This window comes from Naegleria fowleri (genome assembly GCF_008403515.1).
Source record: "Naegleria fowleri strain ATCC 30894 chromosome Unknown tig66, whole genome shotgun sequence".
Classification (NCBI taxonomy): Eukaryota; Heterolobosea; class Eutetramitea; order Acrasida; family Naegleriidae; genus Naegleria; species Naegleria fowleri.
In genome coordinates, this window is record NW_025407998.1 from 466,540 (window position 1) to 481,852 (window position 15,313).

General features: G+C 33.8%; 5 protein-coding genes across 5 annotated transcripts; 3 read left to right on the forward strand and 2 right to left on the reverse strand.

Moving 5' to 3' along the window:
* Positions 1-50: 50 nt before the first annotated feature.
* On the forward strand, positions 51-1,266 carry FDP41_009025 (uncharacterized protein; the record flags this gene model as incomplete). Its single annotated transcript, XM_044712941.1, has 2 exons — positions 51-486; positions 542-1,266. The coding sequence occupies 2 exons, from the start codon at positions 51-53 to the stop codon at positions 1,264-1,266; spliced, it is 1,161 nt and encodes a 386-aa protein (XP_044557490.1).
* A 92-nt stretch (positions 1,267-1,358) lies between these two features.
* Positions 1,359-2,780, forward strand: FDP41_009026 (uncharacterized protein; the record flags this gene model as incomplete). The annotated part of the gene is made up of 1 exon (XM_044712942.1): positions 1,359-2,780. The coding sequence occupies one exon, from the start codon at positions 1,359-1,361 to the stop codon at positions 2,778-2,780; it is 1,422 nt and encodes a 473-aa protein (XP_044557491.1).
* A 3,192-nt stretch (positions 2,781-5,972) lies between these two features.
* FDP41_009027 (uncharacterized protein) lies at positions 5,973-7,361 on the reverse strand (the record flags this gene model as incomplete). The annotated part of the gene is made up of 1 exon (XM_044712943.1): positions 5,973-7,361. One exon carries the CDS (start codon positions 7,359-7,361, stop codon positions 5,973-5,975), a length of 1,389 nt encoding a protein of 462 aa, XP_044557492.1.
* A 311-nt stretch (positions 7,362-7,672) lies between these two features.
* On the reverse strand, positions 7,673-9,235 carry FDP41_009028 (uncharacterized protein; the record flags this gene model as incomplete). The annotated part of the gene is made up of 1 exon (XM_044712944.1): positions 7,673-9,235. One exon carries the CDS (start codon positions 9,233-9,235, stop codon positions 7,673-7,675), a length of 1,563 nt encoding a protein of 520 aa, XP_044557493.1.
* A 450-nt stretch (positions 9,236-9,685) lies between these two features.
* On the forward strand, positions 9,686-15,238 carry FDP41_009029 (uncharacterized protein; the record flags this gene model as incomplete). The annotated part of the gene is made up of 6 exons (XM_044712945.1): positions 9,686-11,149; positions 11,319-11,642; positions 11,777-11,908; positions 12,081-13,914; positions 13,973-14,158; positions 14,283-15,238. 6 exons carry the CDS (start codon positions 9,686-9,688, stop codon positions 15,236-15,238), a joined length of 4,896 nt encoding a protein of 1,631 aa, XP_044557494.1.
* Between the last annotated feature and the right edge of the window lie 75 nt (positions 15,239-15,313).

Below are 15,313 nucleotides of genomic sequence, written 5' to 3' on the forward strand. Positions count from 1 at the left end.
ACGTTAAGAATATTGCTATTGATAGAAAGACAAGTGACAAACCCCAAACCATGTCATACAGAGACGCAGTCGCGTTATTTCCTCCTAAAACAGCATTCCCTGTACCAAAGTCCTCCACAATTCCAAAAAAACAAAGCAACATGAATCACAAACGCCCTCGTACTCTAAACTACAATCACAATATTAGCCTTTACTTTGATGTCACCGATAGTGATCTCAATGATATCATTAATGTTACTGAATCTCGTACTAAAGTCATTGTACCTTCCAATAGACGTAATGTCATTCAAGTCTTCACCGATAATTTAGAAGACTATGAAACATATTTTAACTCCTTGCATGACCACATTTATCAAAAACGCTTTGATTGTATCCTTAGCCCATCTAATTTTCAGGCGTCAGAACATACCTTGATGTGCTATACTACTAACAAGACTAAACACTATAAAACCATTACAAGCCTTCTCGACTTGATTTTCCATCAAGGTATTACCTACGACCAATTCAACACTACATTTAAGGATAAACAATTCAAGCTAAGAATCTCACTCTACTACTACTGTTATGAAACTCCCTGGATTTGAAGAGTTTAGATCTCTCGAACAGATTCGAAATGAAATACCAGACACTTTAGCTGAATGCAACTTTGGACCTAACTTTTCCGAAGGTGCTATCAAAGCCGGTGTACAACAACTTGCAAAACGCGCCAATGTAACCATTCAAGACGACATGATCCAAATTGTTAAGCAAACCAATCAAAGAATTGGTAGTTCTTTTTACATTTGCAAAGTTAAACTGGCCTCTAAACAAGACCTCCGTTGTTTCATTAATACTGAATTTGAGTTCAAAACCAAGAATGGCCATCTCATTGCCAAGCGTTTCATCTCATCCATTGACTACATTTCTGCCAAAATTGAAAGAAATGCTTCAAGATTCCCTTCCATAAACACCAACTACAAGAAGACTACATTGGTCACTCTTGTTCCAACCATCTCTAACACTACAGAACCAAAAAAGAGTGTCATAACTCCACAAAATAATACTAAAGCCTCACAATCAAAACTAATTGACCGTGTTGACAGACTGGAACAACAGGTCAACCACATTGTAAACCAATTTTCTCAACTTCATCACCTTGTCCATACTATTGCAAACAATTTAGGTTTACTTAACCCCACAGCCCCTGTACAGACTATTCATACCAGTAACTCAGATGGAGATCAAGACGGAGACTCCAGTATGAGTAATACTGATCATCAAAATTGAATGTATATACTACATTAAGAGTAGCCTGCTATAACGTTAATGGGTTAGTTAAGCAAGCTACAAATACTTCCATCACCAATGAGATTAAGGCTATGTGTCTTCAACACAAGATCCATCTCATTGGCCTCACAGAAACCCATTTAAATACAATTGAGAAAGAGAAGCAGGAAATGAATCAAGGAGTTGGATACCTCCTTCTCAATTCATTAATTACGACTTCAAAAGGATCCAAAGGAACAGCCTTGTTACATTTCCTTAATAACAAGAGAAAACGATGCATTACCAACACTAATCTAGTTCCTGGACACCTCCAATGGACTAGATTTTACTCTAGAAATATGCCCATTAATATTCTTACAGTTTACTTAAGTGGAAGACGAGAAGCAAATGATATTGATGACGATGTTTTTGAGCACATTATTGAAGTTTTAACTGAGTGTCAAGATGAACAAGTTGTGATTATGGGAGATTTTAACATTAATTCCCACAATCCAAGTTCAACCAGAGACAAACAGTGGTTGGAACTCATGAATAGTTTCCAAATGTATGAACACAAAGTAACTGGTAATTTCTCGTATGTCAGACGTTACGAAAATCAAATCTCTCGATCAAGACCAGATCACATATTTGTATCCAAACACATAAGAGTGGTTAGAGAGCAAATGCTTGCACCAATTAGCAAAAATGAACACCTTCCATTCTTTGTTGACCTGGAATTTCAATCAAATTTATCATGGAAACCATCAGTATCCAAAAACTCAAAAACGAAAATAATCGAGTACTTGAACAACTCCAACTTTGCAATTTTCGATGATTTGGCACGGGCCTTAAGTGACCAGATCGATAAGTACGGAAAATTTAATGACAGACTTGGTATTCAATCCATATACAGCTCTCTTAAAAACAGAATTGAAGAATTGGAACAATCGCTTCTTACATCAATTCAAGGTAATGAACTTGATCAAAGGAAAATCCTTGACACGCAACAGAAATTGAAAGAGACATATAAATCTGCATCAACTGAAATCAAAGAAAAGATTTCAGAACGATTCAATGCAGCAAACTCTTCAACCATGTACCACTTTGATCAATTAACCCATAACAAGCAAATTGACTGGAAGCAAATTAACTTTAATGACTCTCAGATTGTGCAACATTTCAAGGACAAGTTCACATCATCGAATCAAACCCCAACATTCTCTCTGAGCCCATCTACTGTATCTATAGGACCCCAAATTATGAATCTCATCACATTGAACGATTTGGAAAACGCTCTCTCAAGAATGAAATCAAACACTCCAGGAGTTGACTTTATCCCACACGATATTATTAAGGGCCTCAATGATTCGAACAAGAAATTACTCGTTGATAAATTTAATGAGTGTCTCGTAAACCAAGACATCCCAAGTACATGGAAACAAGGATGGGTCAAACTAATACCTAAACGAGATGTAAAGACCAATTTTCTATGGCTTTATTCCCCAAGGATGTCCATTAGCTCCACTCATCTATGATTGCATCACCCAATTAATAATTGACAAAGCCATAGAAAATTGGAACATTCCAATTACTCCAACAGAACTGGATGTTAATGATATTGGACTTCTCAATTTTGCAGACGATATGAATATTGTTTGCAATAGACATGTAAAATATAATGACCGACTCGATGATATTGATACATGGTTATCTCAATAAACTATTCAAAATTAACCCGTCCAAATCCAAAGGAGTTCGTCTCCCATCAAAAAGCAAGACGACACCAAAAATTAAGGGTACTGTTATTCCGCTTGAACCAAACCTTCGGGTTTTGGGTCACTATCCTTGGTCAGATCGTATTGTCAACGCAGACGTTAACGATAAGATTGAGAAACTGCGTCTCTCTCTCAAATACCTACCTGTGCGAAGATTGGAACCTCTCAACTTGAAAAAGGTTATCCATGCCAAAGCCATCTCTCTCTTCACTCACCTCTCTAAAACAAATTTCATTTCCAAGAAACATCTCGAGTCCATTAACTCAAGCATTCGGTCCGCAATTAAAAGACGAATGTTCATCGATGTGAGAACTCCTTCAGGTTTCTTTCATCTTCCAACAACACATTCTGGTTTGAACATTCCTTCAATTGTCGAATTTATTGAGCATATTCACCTTCGAACCTTGATGCTCATGGCCAACCATCCTAACAATCTCATCAGAAAGGCCTACGTTTTCGGAATGTCACATTATAAGGACACCGAAAACAACATTTTTCATCACTGGAAGTCTATCCTTAAAGAATACAACATCTCTGTCAAACTCAACAATCAGCAATTTTCACTTCCTCAACTCTCAAGAACTAACTTTGAAATCCACACTGATGGATCCCGATAGAATGGTAAATCTGGAATGGGAATCAACATTTACGACCACAGTCACGTTCCTAAACAATTACATTCACACTCACTCAGAATTCATGATGGATATTCACACAACATTGCCGAACTCACATCCATCCTTACTTCTATTCATCTTCTACCAAACCACTCCAAAGCAACAATTCACACTGACAGTCAAGTTGCAATCCAAGCTCTCAAAAAGAACTATCGAGGACAATTCCTCCTCTTCTATCGAGAATTTCAGAAAATAATTAGAGATAGAAATCTTCAAATTTCTCTAAAGAAAGTAAAGGGACATAAGGACCCTGAAAATATCAAGGTCGCGACGCTCTAGCCAGACAAAGTCTCTCACAACCAACAATTTTCGACATCAGACAACTCATTGGCAAACAACGACTTCTTACCAAGACAGATATCATCATTTTCAATCAAAGGGAAATGACTCAGACCTTTCACTACAAGAATATGACAACAAAATTAGATGACAATCCCAACCTCATTGATCATGTTCATCAAAAATCCCTCAATATTAGATTCTTGAAAGCGAAAATCTCACCCAATTACAAGTATGCATTCTGGATAAATATTATTGACTCTCATATTAGACACTTCACAGGCTCCTATTGCCCTGACTGTGAAGTCGAGTCCAATCTCCACCACTACATATATGAATGTCCAAAGCTTGACCCTGCGAGATATTTCTGTGAAATGAAGATCTCCTCTTTAATCTCCCAACCATATACAATCACTGATTCGAATTCGTGATTTAATCCACATCTTCCCATTTTCTACATCCATCACTCCGTTTTCCTATCCCCAGATAGTGATTCGATAAGGCACGTCCCAGCTATTGAAAGGAATTGGCCTGAAATCCAAGTACTGTTAGCCCTTTTCGTTGGCAAATGCCACAAATACTATTACTCTGGATTCGGTGTACATATACCCCAATAAATTTTTTTCTCTCGAGAGTGAGACCTTTTCAAATGGAGGGAATAAGATAAGGCTGGTTCACGACATAAGAACATTCTAAAACAACAGGATGACCTAGACAGAAGGCCTTTTGCAATGAATTCATCAATACTAAGCTGCAGTGACATATCATCAATAAATTTATTGTCTTTTGTTATCCTTCAGAAGCCTCAAACAACAAAAGAATCACAATTTAATTTTGGATGTAGGGGTATGACCGATTAGAATTGATATGAAAAGAAGAATTATCCGAATTCTTTGGATCAAAGGATTGATTTGAGAAACCTTCAATTTTTCAAATGTAAATTCATCCTTGATCATAACAGATTCGATAGAACAAAACTCCATTCGGATGCATCATTCTTGCAAGAAAATTATGGGACTCAATAATTGATGATGATACTTTGGTACTAGATAAAGAATAATAATTATGGGTATTAATGATTAATAAATAGAAATAATATATAATTACAAGATATATTTTCTCTACAAATACAATAATGTAATACTTTATTTAATACCTTTAAGTCAAGGTGCGAATAAAGAATATATTCATTCTGTATCAAAGTATTCATGATAAAATTTTAAATAATATTGAAATAATGATAATTAATGATAAAACTTTTATATTGTTTATATAATAAATTTTATAAGATATAATTCTAATATATATTATATTATCTATTAATTTTAAAAGAAGCTATTGTTAAATATAGGTCGAAATATAATGAATTATAGCTGAATATGTGCTTATCGCTTGTACTCTTCAAACATTCCTTGTCTCTGATATACTGATATATTGTTAAACAAAAATAATTTATGGTTAATACAAATATATTTGTTGCTCTGTCCTCTCTTGTCTAGTAGTACAGAAATCCTCAACAATATAAGGATGGTTTAAAAATAAGTTCCGGAAACTTCAATCAAATAAATCAAGTATGGCTTGTCTTGACTATTTGGCCATAAAATTATAACCAACTAATTTAAGTCATGAAAAGGGTGTTAACCTTATGTCACAAAACAACTTGAGGATTTCTGTACTACTATCTTCAGAGTCCTGTTCAAAAGAACTTCAATTGGAAAATGAATTTTTATTGAAAACCATAATGCTCACTATTTTATAGTAAATTTTATTAGATAGGTACTGGTATCAACGTCAGTCACCAAGTCTCCTCGAGAGACGCTATATCAAAATTGGCAACGATACAGAGAAGATTAGCATGGTCCCTGGACTAAGGATGACACTACTGATCGAGAAAGTATCCCTACTTTTTTTCAATTCGCCTTAACGTATCACTGCTCGACCAGCAATTTGAGTTCATCTTAGAAGGTCTTTGTCAATGTGAAGAGATTTATTTCATTTAAAAATTGATTTTTTGTTCGTAGGCCATAGCATCGATGTTACTGGTTTGGGCTAAATAATACTGAAGGGGAAACACAACAGACAAACTCTCTGTTGAATGATCATTTTCCTCGTTTTGTGTTTCAAATTTTTCAACAAAACACAAATTCGTTTTGCTACTTATTGGTGGTGACATGATTTGTTGACAATTCCTCTCCTCCTCTTCTTGGTGAATATTCAATAATAATTGGTCATATTCATTCTTATTAGGACATGTGTTGATGCTCCTCGTGACCATTGTACTCTTGTACACAAATTGTTTGGTGACCATACCATTGGTTGAGACCATATCCATTGAAATGACTCTTCCATCCTCCAATAGGACTTGTCCATTTTCATTTAATTCTTTAATTTGAGTATTTGAAATTCCATATTGAGCTAATTTTTGTTTATCAAATCCACTGGAATTAACTTCTCGTATGCATACATCCAAAACAAATGGTGAAGAATCATTCGTTGAGTTTGATAATTGTGATGGTAGTGATGGTAGTGATGGTAGTGTAATAGTATTGGTCTTGAGATTTCTTGCAAATATTTTTGGATACACAAATAGATACAAATGATACTTGTTATTAATAGGATATTTCAATATAGAATTCTCAATTAATTTGTTATCTTTGTTTTGTAAATAAGGTTCAATATAGAGAGATTTGAGAGGAATTGTACTAGTTTCAAAGTATTGTCTATTTCCATCTTTATCAATTTCTATAAATAACATTGGAATCTTTTCATAAAATGTTTGAGTAATTTTAAACAGGTTTGTAATGTATTTAATCAAACCAGTAGGTCCAATGATGGTTAAAAATGGTATCTTTCGATGTTGATCATCTAATTTAGTCTTTTTCATTAAAATATATGAAATTAATCCACAAAGTCCATTCACATGAGTATTTTTCATTTGTGTAATAATAATCACTTCAATTCGATTGGGTGGTAATTTGTGTTTCAATAAAATGTGTTGAGTTCCTTCTCCAACATTGATAAGAATGTACTTGTTGGAACTTGTTTGAAGGAGTGTTGTAATGTGTGAATAGTGGAGTACATGTTTGGTGTGTGGAGGGTGATGATGATGAAGGATGGATGGAGTATGATTCAATGGTGTTGATGGTGTTGATGGAGTATGATTAAATGGTGACTTTTCTTCCAAATGTTGTTGTTTTAATTGTTGAGATAATTCTTCTTGTTCGGAGTGATCACTCTGAGTGGGTGAGTCATCCATACTACTACTACTACTACTACTACTGCTGCTACTACTACTACTACTACTGCTATTGCTACTGCTACTACTGGTGTTGATGTCATAATAATGAGGAAGACTCAAATATCGATACAGAAAGTGTCGAACCATTTTTTAGTCCCGCGATTCAGTTCAATTTGGAAGAAGCAGTAGTGGTTGATCGATTGAGGTGCGGCTGAGCTGACACGAGTGTGTGTCTCGTGATTATCCTTTTGGATGATTCAAAAAAGGATGAATGATGAAGTCTCATGATCCAGCATGACAAATTTGGGTAATATATTACCATCAACACCAACAGCAATACTCGAATGGTCAACAACAGCTTGTGATTCACAAGTCTAGTGTTGCTCTAGTACTGATGCCAGAATTCTGAGAGTGGAAATTGAAATCTTCAATTGGATCAAATTGGTGTGTATGGAATTCTATTGAGATGATGGATTGACATGTTCCATCAATTCACTCGTATACATGAATATTAACTTTAAATAGACATCATCCATGTAAATATATTCAAAATCTAGATACGTGGATTCTTTTGTTTGATCACTACTATCCTCCTCACTACTACTAGTTGTTCTTTTCTCAATTTGATCAAAACTTTCACTCACTTGTTGTATTGTACTACTACCACCACTACCACAACTATTACAACTTCTCTCAATTTGATAACTCACTTGCTTGATATTTACATTCTTTGGTAACAAATAAATGATATTTCTTGTTAAATAATCTCTCGTATATCTATAGATATCAATACCATTATGAGTATTATTATTAATTAATAGATCTGTTTTTAAATTATAAATAGTAGAGAGATAATTCATGGTACCATAAGGTGGAGCTAGAAATGCAATAATGATCATGTTGGAATTCTTCAATTCATTCTCTCTCTTCATTGTGGAATGTTCTTGCATTGAGAAATGATCATTAATATTTTCTTGCATTGAGAAATGATCATTAACATAGTCTTGAATCATCTTTAAAAATGTTCCTCTTTTCAAATGTTCCATATAATCTCCATGAACCAATTTCATTTTACTTTCATTACATCCATACACAGTGATATTATGTCTACAATATTCTAATTTAGTATCAGAGATATCACATCCAATCACTAGATCTATATTTGGTTGTAATAGAAATTGTATCATGTTACCACCACATCCTGTAAATGCATCAATGACAATAATCTTGTGACGAGAATGAAGATTAGGAGAATGAGAATGTGCTGTAGTAGAATGTCCAGTAGTGGAATGTGTCTCATGGCCTATAGAATTAATTTTTTCTGCAATATATTTTGCAATAGTCTCTGGTGTCACTTCATACCATGAAGTTGTATCTAATTGAATACCTTCATCAAATTTAGAAAATAATTTATGTCGTTGTTTCATATATTTATCAATATTAATGGTTGGAGAAGGTGTTGTATCCATGATGTGATCAAGTGATGATGATGGTGATGATGGTTGTAAGGAATATCTAGACATGTCCGTACTCCAGGATGATCTTTCCGTGGATAGTGATGATATTCTATTTGAAACCATATATGAAAGAGCACTACAATACAATTTAATATCTTTACAATGATTCATAATCATTTGTGAAATATTATAATCAAAACCATTCATTTGATTAATTTCTAATATCAATTCAATACTTGATGTAAAATATTGTTGTATTTCAAATTGCATTCCATTTAAATGATAAACTAAATAATGATCATCTCCATGATGTTTTGCTTGTTCATGATCTAATAATAATTTAATAAATAATTTAATATTAATTTGATGATTTTCTAATAAATTATTTAAAATTGAATTATGTGAACAATCTAATATTGATAAACTCTGAAGAGAATAATAGAGAGTTTGAGATGATTTCGTGATGGGATATGGAATAAAAGTGAATGATGACGAACATGAATTGTTGACAACAGGAGATGATTGAAGTGAACAAGTAATAATTTCAGTGATGGGTTTCATCATCGAGTAGTGATGGTACTGTTGGTGATGGTACTGTTGGTGATGGTACTGTTGGTGATGGTACTGTTGGTGATGGTACTGTTGGTGATGGTACTGTTGGTGGTGATAATGGGATGATAATGGGATGATAATGGTATTGGTAATGGTGGTGATAATGGTATTGGTGGTTGGTGTTGTAATATTAGGAGAGAGCTCTCTCTCTCTCTGGAAAAGACCAATTTTTTTTGAGCAAGAACGGTGGAAACAACACTCACCGTTTAGAACATCCTATTGATTGGGTTCAAAAAAAACTAAGACCTTCTTCTTCATCATCAAATTCAACAAGTTTCAACCCACCAAGCCTGTGTGCTTCATTACTGAAATCATCATCATCAACAAGAATTTCGGAAAATTCCTATCAACAAGAAACTTGACCAAATTTCATTATTATTATTATTGAAATAAGAATGAAAAATGATGATCCAACATTATCAGACCTCCTCCTCGACACCAACGTTGGTGATGAGAAACAACATTGATGAGCCTCACCAAACAACAACAACAACAACAACACTTCCTTTTAGTTCTTCAACTCGTAGGAGTGGTAGTGATGGATGTAGTAGTAGTAATGATGATGATGCTAATGGAGTAAAGACTCTCCATCATCATCGACAATCGATTCTCTCAACCTATTCCATTCCTCTCCATGAATTTACATCACTTCCAGATGTATCTAAAGGAGATGAAGAAGTTCATGAAATGGAGTGCTGCATTGGATTGAAATTCTCATGGCTATGGTTTGTGCTTTTTTGGTTGGGTGTGGTGTTGAGTTTAGGAACATTGTTGTTATTGTGTTTTTGGTTTGATTGGTTGAAAGATCGAATTCAATATAATCGAATTTACAAGAAGAAGAAGGAGAATGGTAGTAGTAGTTCAACAACAAGTGGTGATGATGTGAATCTAAATAACAACCCAAATAACAACCCAAACAATAACATCTTTCACAATACTTCCTTTAAGAATGCAGATGCTGTTCTCATCAAGTCAAAAGAAACCAAACAAATCACCATTTGTAAAATTGAACAAGTGCAAGTGGATGATGAGAATCATCAAGTATCGATTCGTCTATTCAAATATAGAAATTTAAATTACATTTACAATGATGAGACTGATCAATTTCAAAGAGTTCATCACAACACTCTAGTACCATTTTCATCTTTACATGATCGAATGAATTCTAATCATAAGAAGGATATTAATAATACCCATAATAATAATAATACTAAGGATATCTATAATAATAATAACAATACTAAGGATACCTATAATAATAATAGTAATACTAATGATTCTTTCCTCACACATGACACGAGTAGACATTTAAAGAAATCTCTTTTTGGAGTGAATACTATTGAAACACCTGTTCGAAATGTCATTTCTCTTCTTCTTGATGAAGTATTACATCCATTCTATTTATTTCAAGTAGCAAGTGTTTGTGTTTGGTTGAGTGAAAATTATTATGTGTATGCAGTGGCTATTGCAGTCATTTCTTCGATAAGTTCACTATTGAGTATGTGGGAAACAAGAAGTAACATGATCAAGTTGAAAGAAATGACAAGTTTTCATTGTGGTGTGAATCGATTGTTGAATCTTGTTCATGGTGATAGAGATGTGAATACTAGGAATGGGACTACGAATAGGACTACTACCAATTACACGAATATTACCACTACTACTACTCACACAATGAACACAAACACCACCACCACTACCACCACTCATATCATGATGAAACATCGTATTGATTCCACACAGTTATTACCAGGTGATTTAATTGAAATTGAAAATGAAATGATTTTACCATGTGATTGTGTTTTACTTTTTGGAAGTGTCATTATGAATGAGAGTATGCTCACTGGTGAATCCACACCTACAAAGGTATGAATAATTTAATTCATAATGAAAATGAATTTATGAATCCATTACTAATATGAAAATGAATCTATGAAAATGAATCAAATTTTAAATGTTTGTGAACAATAATATTCCATTTTGAATGAATCCATATAATGATGGATTATTCCATTTTGAATGAACACATATATAGAAAGTACCCATTCCAAAATCACATTCAAAAACAGATCTCTACAATTCCAAACGTGATAAAAGTCATACTCTATTTTCTGGTACTCAAGTCATCATGACCAAACCAAACACATTGAATGTGATGGATGAAAATTCGACATGTCAAAAAGAAATGGTCATTGCAATGGTCACTCAAACTGGATTTCAAACTGCAAAAGGAAAATTAGTTTTATCGATTTTACATCCAAAACCAAATCAATTTTCATTTTACAGTGATTCGATGAAATTTTTATTATTCATGTTTTTATTTGGATTGGCTGGAATTAGTTATAGTTTATACAATCAGGTAAGTGTGTTCATTGAAACAACTGTAACCACAACCACCATAATCACCACCATAACCATAATCATAACCACACGAATGAATTCATCTTTTCATGGTATCCTATTCACCACTTGTCATTGAATACTCTTTCATAGGCCATTAAAAATGCTCCTATTCGAGAAATGATTACAGGTTGTTTTGATCTCATTACGACCATTGTACCACCTGCATTACCTATTGCCATGACCACTACAGTATCATTGGCAATTTCAAGATTAAAGAAAAAGGTAAGTTGAAGTATTTATAATATTCACACACATTAATCATATTGATATACACACACATGGATCATACATATTGATATACACACATTAATCATATTGATATACATTGACATGCACATTATACACTTACTCACATGTCCCTATCTCTGTATTTCACATCGTTCATTTTATTTAGGGAATATTTTGTATTAGTCCTCCAAGAATTAATGTGAGTGGAAGAGTGAATTTGGCATGTTTTGATAAGACAAATACATTGACGAGAGATGGATTAGATTTACATGGAGTAGTAATAACTACCACTACTACTACTACTACTACTACTACTGATACTACTCATGCTACTATTGCTGATACTACCATTCCTACTACTACCAATAAGGATCAATCATCTCCTTACCTCTCAACAAGCACACAATTTTCATCTCTCATCAAAGATAAGGATTTAAATAATCATCTCTCAGAGTCTAATTCTTCTTTATTGCATTGTATGGCCACTTGTCATAACTTGTCGTATGTGTTTGGAAAGTTAGTGGGTGATCCATTAGATGTGAAATTATTTGAAGCCACACGATGGAAATTATTGGAACCAACACTTTCTACCTTCACTCCTACTTTTAATAATAACAACAATCATACTACCATCTCATCTCCCAGTGATTTGGTTCACTATTCCATTCTCAAAGTATTTGATTTCAAATCAAGTCTTCAAAGAATGTCTGTCATTGCACAAAACACACACACTGGAGATTTACACTTCTTTGTGAAAGGTTCAGCAGAAATGTTAAAAACACTTTCACATCCAGATACCATTCCTAATGACTTTTCTCAAGTATTGTATAAATACTCTCATAAGGGATATCGAGTGTTGGGATGTGCCACTCGAAGAGTGAGTTTTAGAGATTTATTATTCCTATTGAATGTGAATCATAGTAATACTACTATTAATACTACTATTAATACTACTAGGAGTGATGATGATGATGATCCTGTTAGAATTCCTAACAATAGAAAAGGAATTGATCTCTTAATTGCACAATATGCTGATAAATTAACAAGAGAAGAAGTAGAATCTAATCTTTCTTTTCTTGGATTGATTTGTATGGAAAACAAATTGAAACCAGAGACACCATCTGTGATTCGAACACTCACTTCTGAATGTAATGTAAGATCAGTAGTCATTACAGGTGATAATCCATTCACTACGATTTGTGTGGCTCGTAAATGTGGAATTTTACCAAAAGGAAAGACTATTTATTTGTCTGAATTTAGAGAAATGGAGAATGATGAACATGCCATCAAGCACCACCCTCCTATCTCGAGTAGTAGGAATATGAATACGACTACTACTACTATCAACAGGAACACTCCTCTCAACAACATGAACCAATTACAACAACAACAATACCAATCCATCAATCATGATGATACAACAACGATGGAACCATTCTTTTCATCATCTTCATCATCAATGAATATTTTAGGAAATCCATTGAAACATTATCTTCCACTATATGATCGAATTGTTTGGAGAAATGTCGATGATCATCATGCACCAGTATTAACAAGTCGTGAAATTATGACAAGGAGTTTTAAAGATGAAAATTATGAATTAGCAGTCATTGGTGAAGTATTTGATAGTATTGTATTGGCACATAAGGAATATGTGGATCAGTGGAATAAGGCAAGTAGTGGTCATAGAAGTGCTAGTGGTGGTCATAGTGGTCATGAGGCTAGTGAGGGTACTATAAATAGTATGGATGGAAGTAGTATTAGTAATACTAGTACTAGTACTAGTAGAAATCATCCTCTCTCACAATGGACAAACAATGATTCAAAAAAGATCACTTTACCAATGTACATTGATACAGAGAATCCATCTCTACTTCATAGAATTTTAGCATCCTGTCAAATCTATGCAAGAGTTTCACCATCAGGTAAAATGAAAGTCATTGAAGAAATGACAAAAATGGATTACATGTGTATCATGTGTGGAGATGGATCGAATGATGGTAAGTCATAATATGATCTACTCTCATTATATTTCAACATTTCAATTATAATATACAGTCGAAGCTCTCAAATCTGCTCATGTTGGTGTCTCATTGAGTGAGGCTGAAGCATCCATTGCAGCTCCCTTCACGAGTGTTCAAAATTCAATTCGATCGGTGGTTGAAGTGATGAAAGAAGGAAGAGCATCACTCTCTACTAGTTTTCAAGTATTCAAATTTATGGCACTCTATTCTTTATTTGAATGTAAGTGATGATGATGATCTTTGTTTTGTAACCATCTCTTCTCTTGAACCATCTTTCAATTGACTCTACATCTTTATGAATCTACATGTACTTACACCATCACCACCTCCAACTCTTTTAACAGTCTTTGCTGCAGTTCTCATTTATCGTCAAAATGCAACCATTGGTGATTTTCAATATCTCTATATTGATCTATTTATAATTTTACCAATTGTTTTATTACAACCCAATTCAAGAGCTTCGACAAGATTGAAAAAAGAAAAACCACCTGAATCTCTCTTCTCTCGATTTATTCTCGTGAGTTTATTAGGTCAAATATTTTGGGGTTTTTCATTCATGTTGGGAGTATTCTTTGAAATTATGTTTGATGCTCCATTTTACAAACCAGATCCAATTCGAAAAGATCCAAAAGATAATATTGTGAGTTATGAAACAACAATTACTTATTTGGCATGTTGTTTTTCTGTGATTAATGCAGCCATTACACAAAGTATTAGCAAACCATTTAAGAGGAATCTTTTAACGGATAATTTTATTTATGTTTTGCTATTAGTGGTGTTGTATTTATTTACAAGTTATATCTTATTTGAACCATGTTCTTTTTTAAAGAAAGAATTTCAATTTATTGGATTTCCAATGGATTTCAAATTGAGAATATTGGGCTATGGATTGGCACATTTATTAATTACCTATTTATGGGAAATGTTACTGATATGGAAATATCCATTCAAGAAACTATTGAAATCTTTCACCGTCTATAACATGTTGAGATTAGTCCATGCGATTGTAGTGTTTTGTTGTTGTCCAACTCTTGTCAGTAATTGGTTCACTCGTATTCTTGTTTCAATGATGAGACGAGAACAGAGAAAATGGAAAGCCTACAAACAGTTGAGACAAAATCTTGGCATTCCAAAAGTGAGAGAACGAATATTCGAGTTGAACAACCACCAAACACCATCTTCGAGTCATGAAGAGAAACCAAGTTACACCAGTACTGGTGTCCTGTTCAAGAAATCAGCACAATTGTATCGATCAGACAAACATTCTACCAAAGAAGAGCGTGTATCGTTGTTGGCATAAGCAACAGTGTCTTCTGAAGGAATCGTCCTCATTCATACGTAACAAGAATAAACCATGATCATCGTTTTCTCGTAT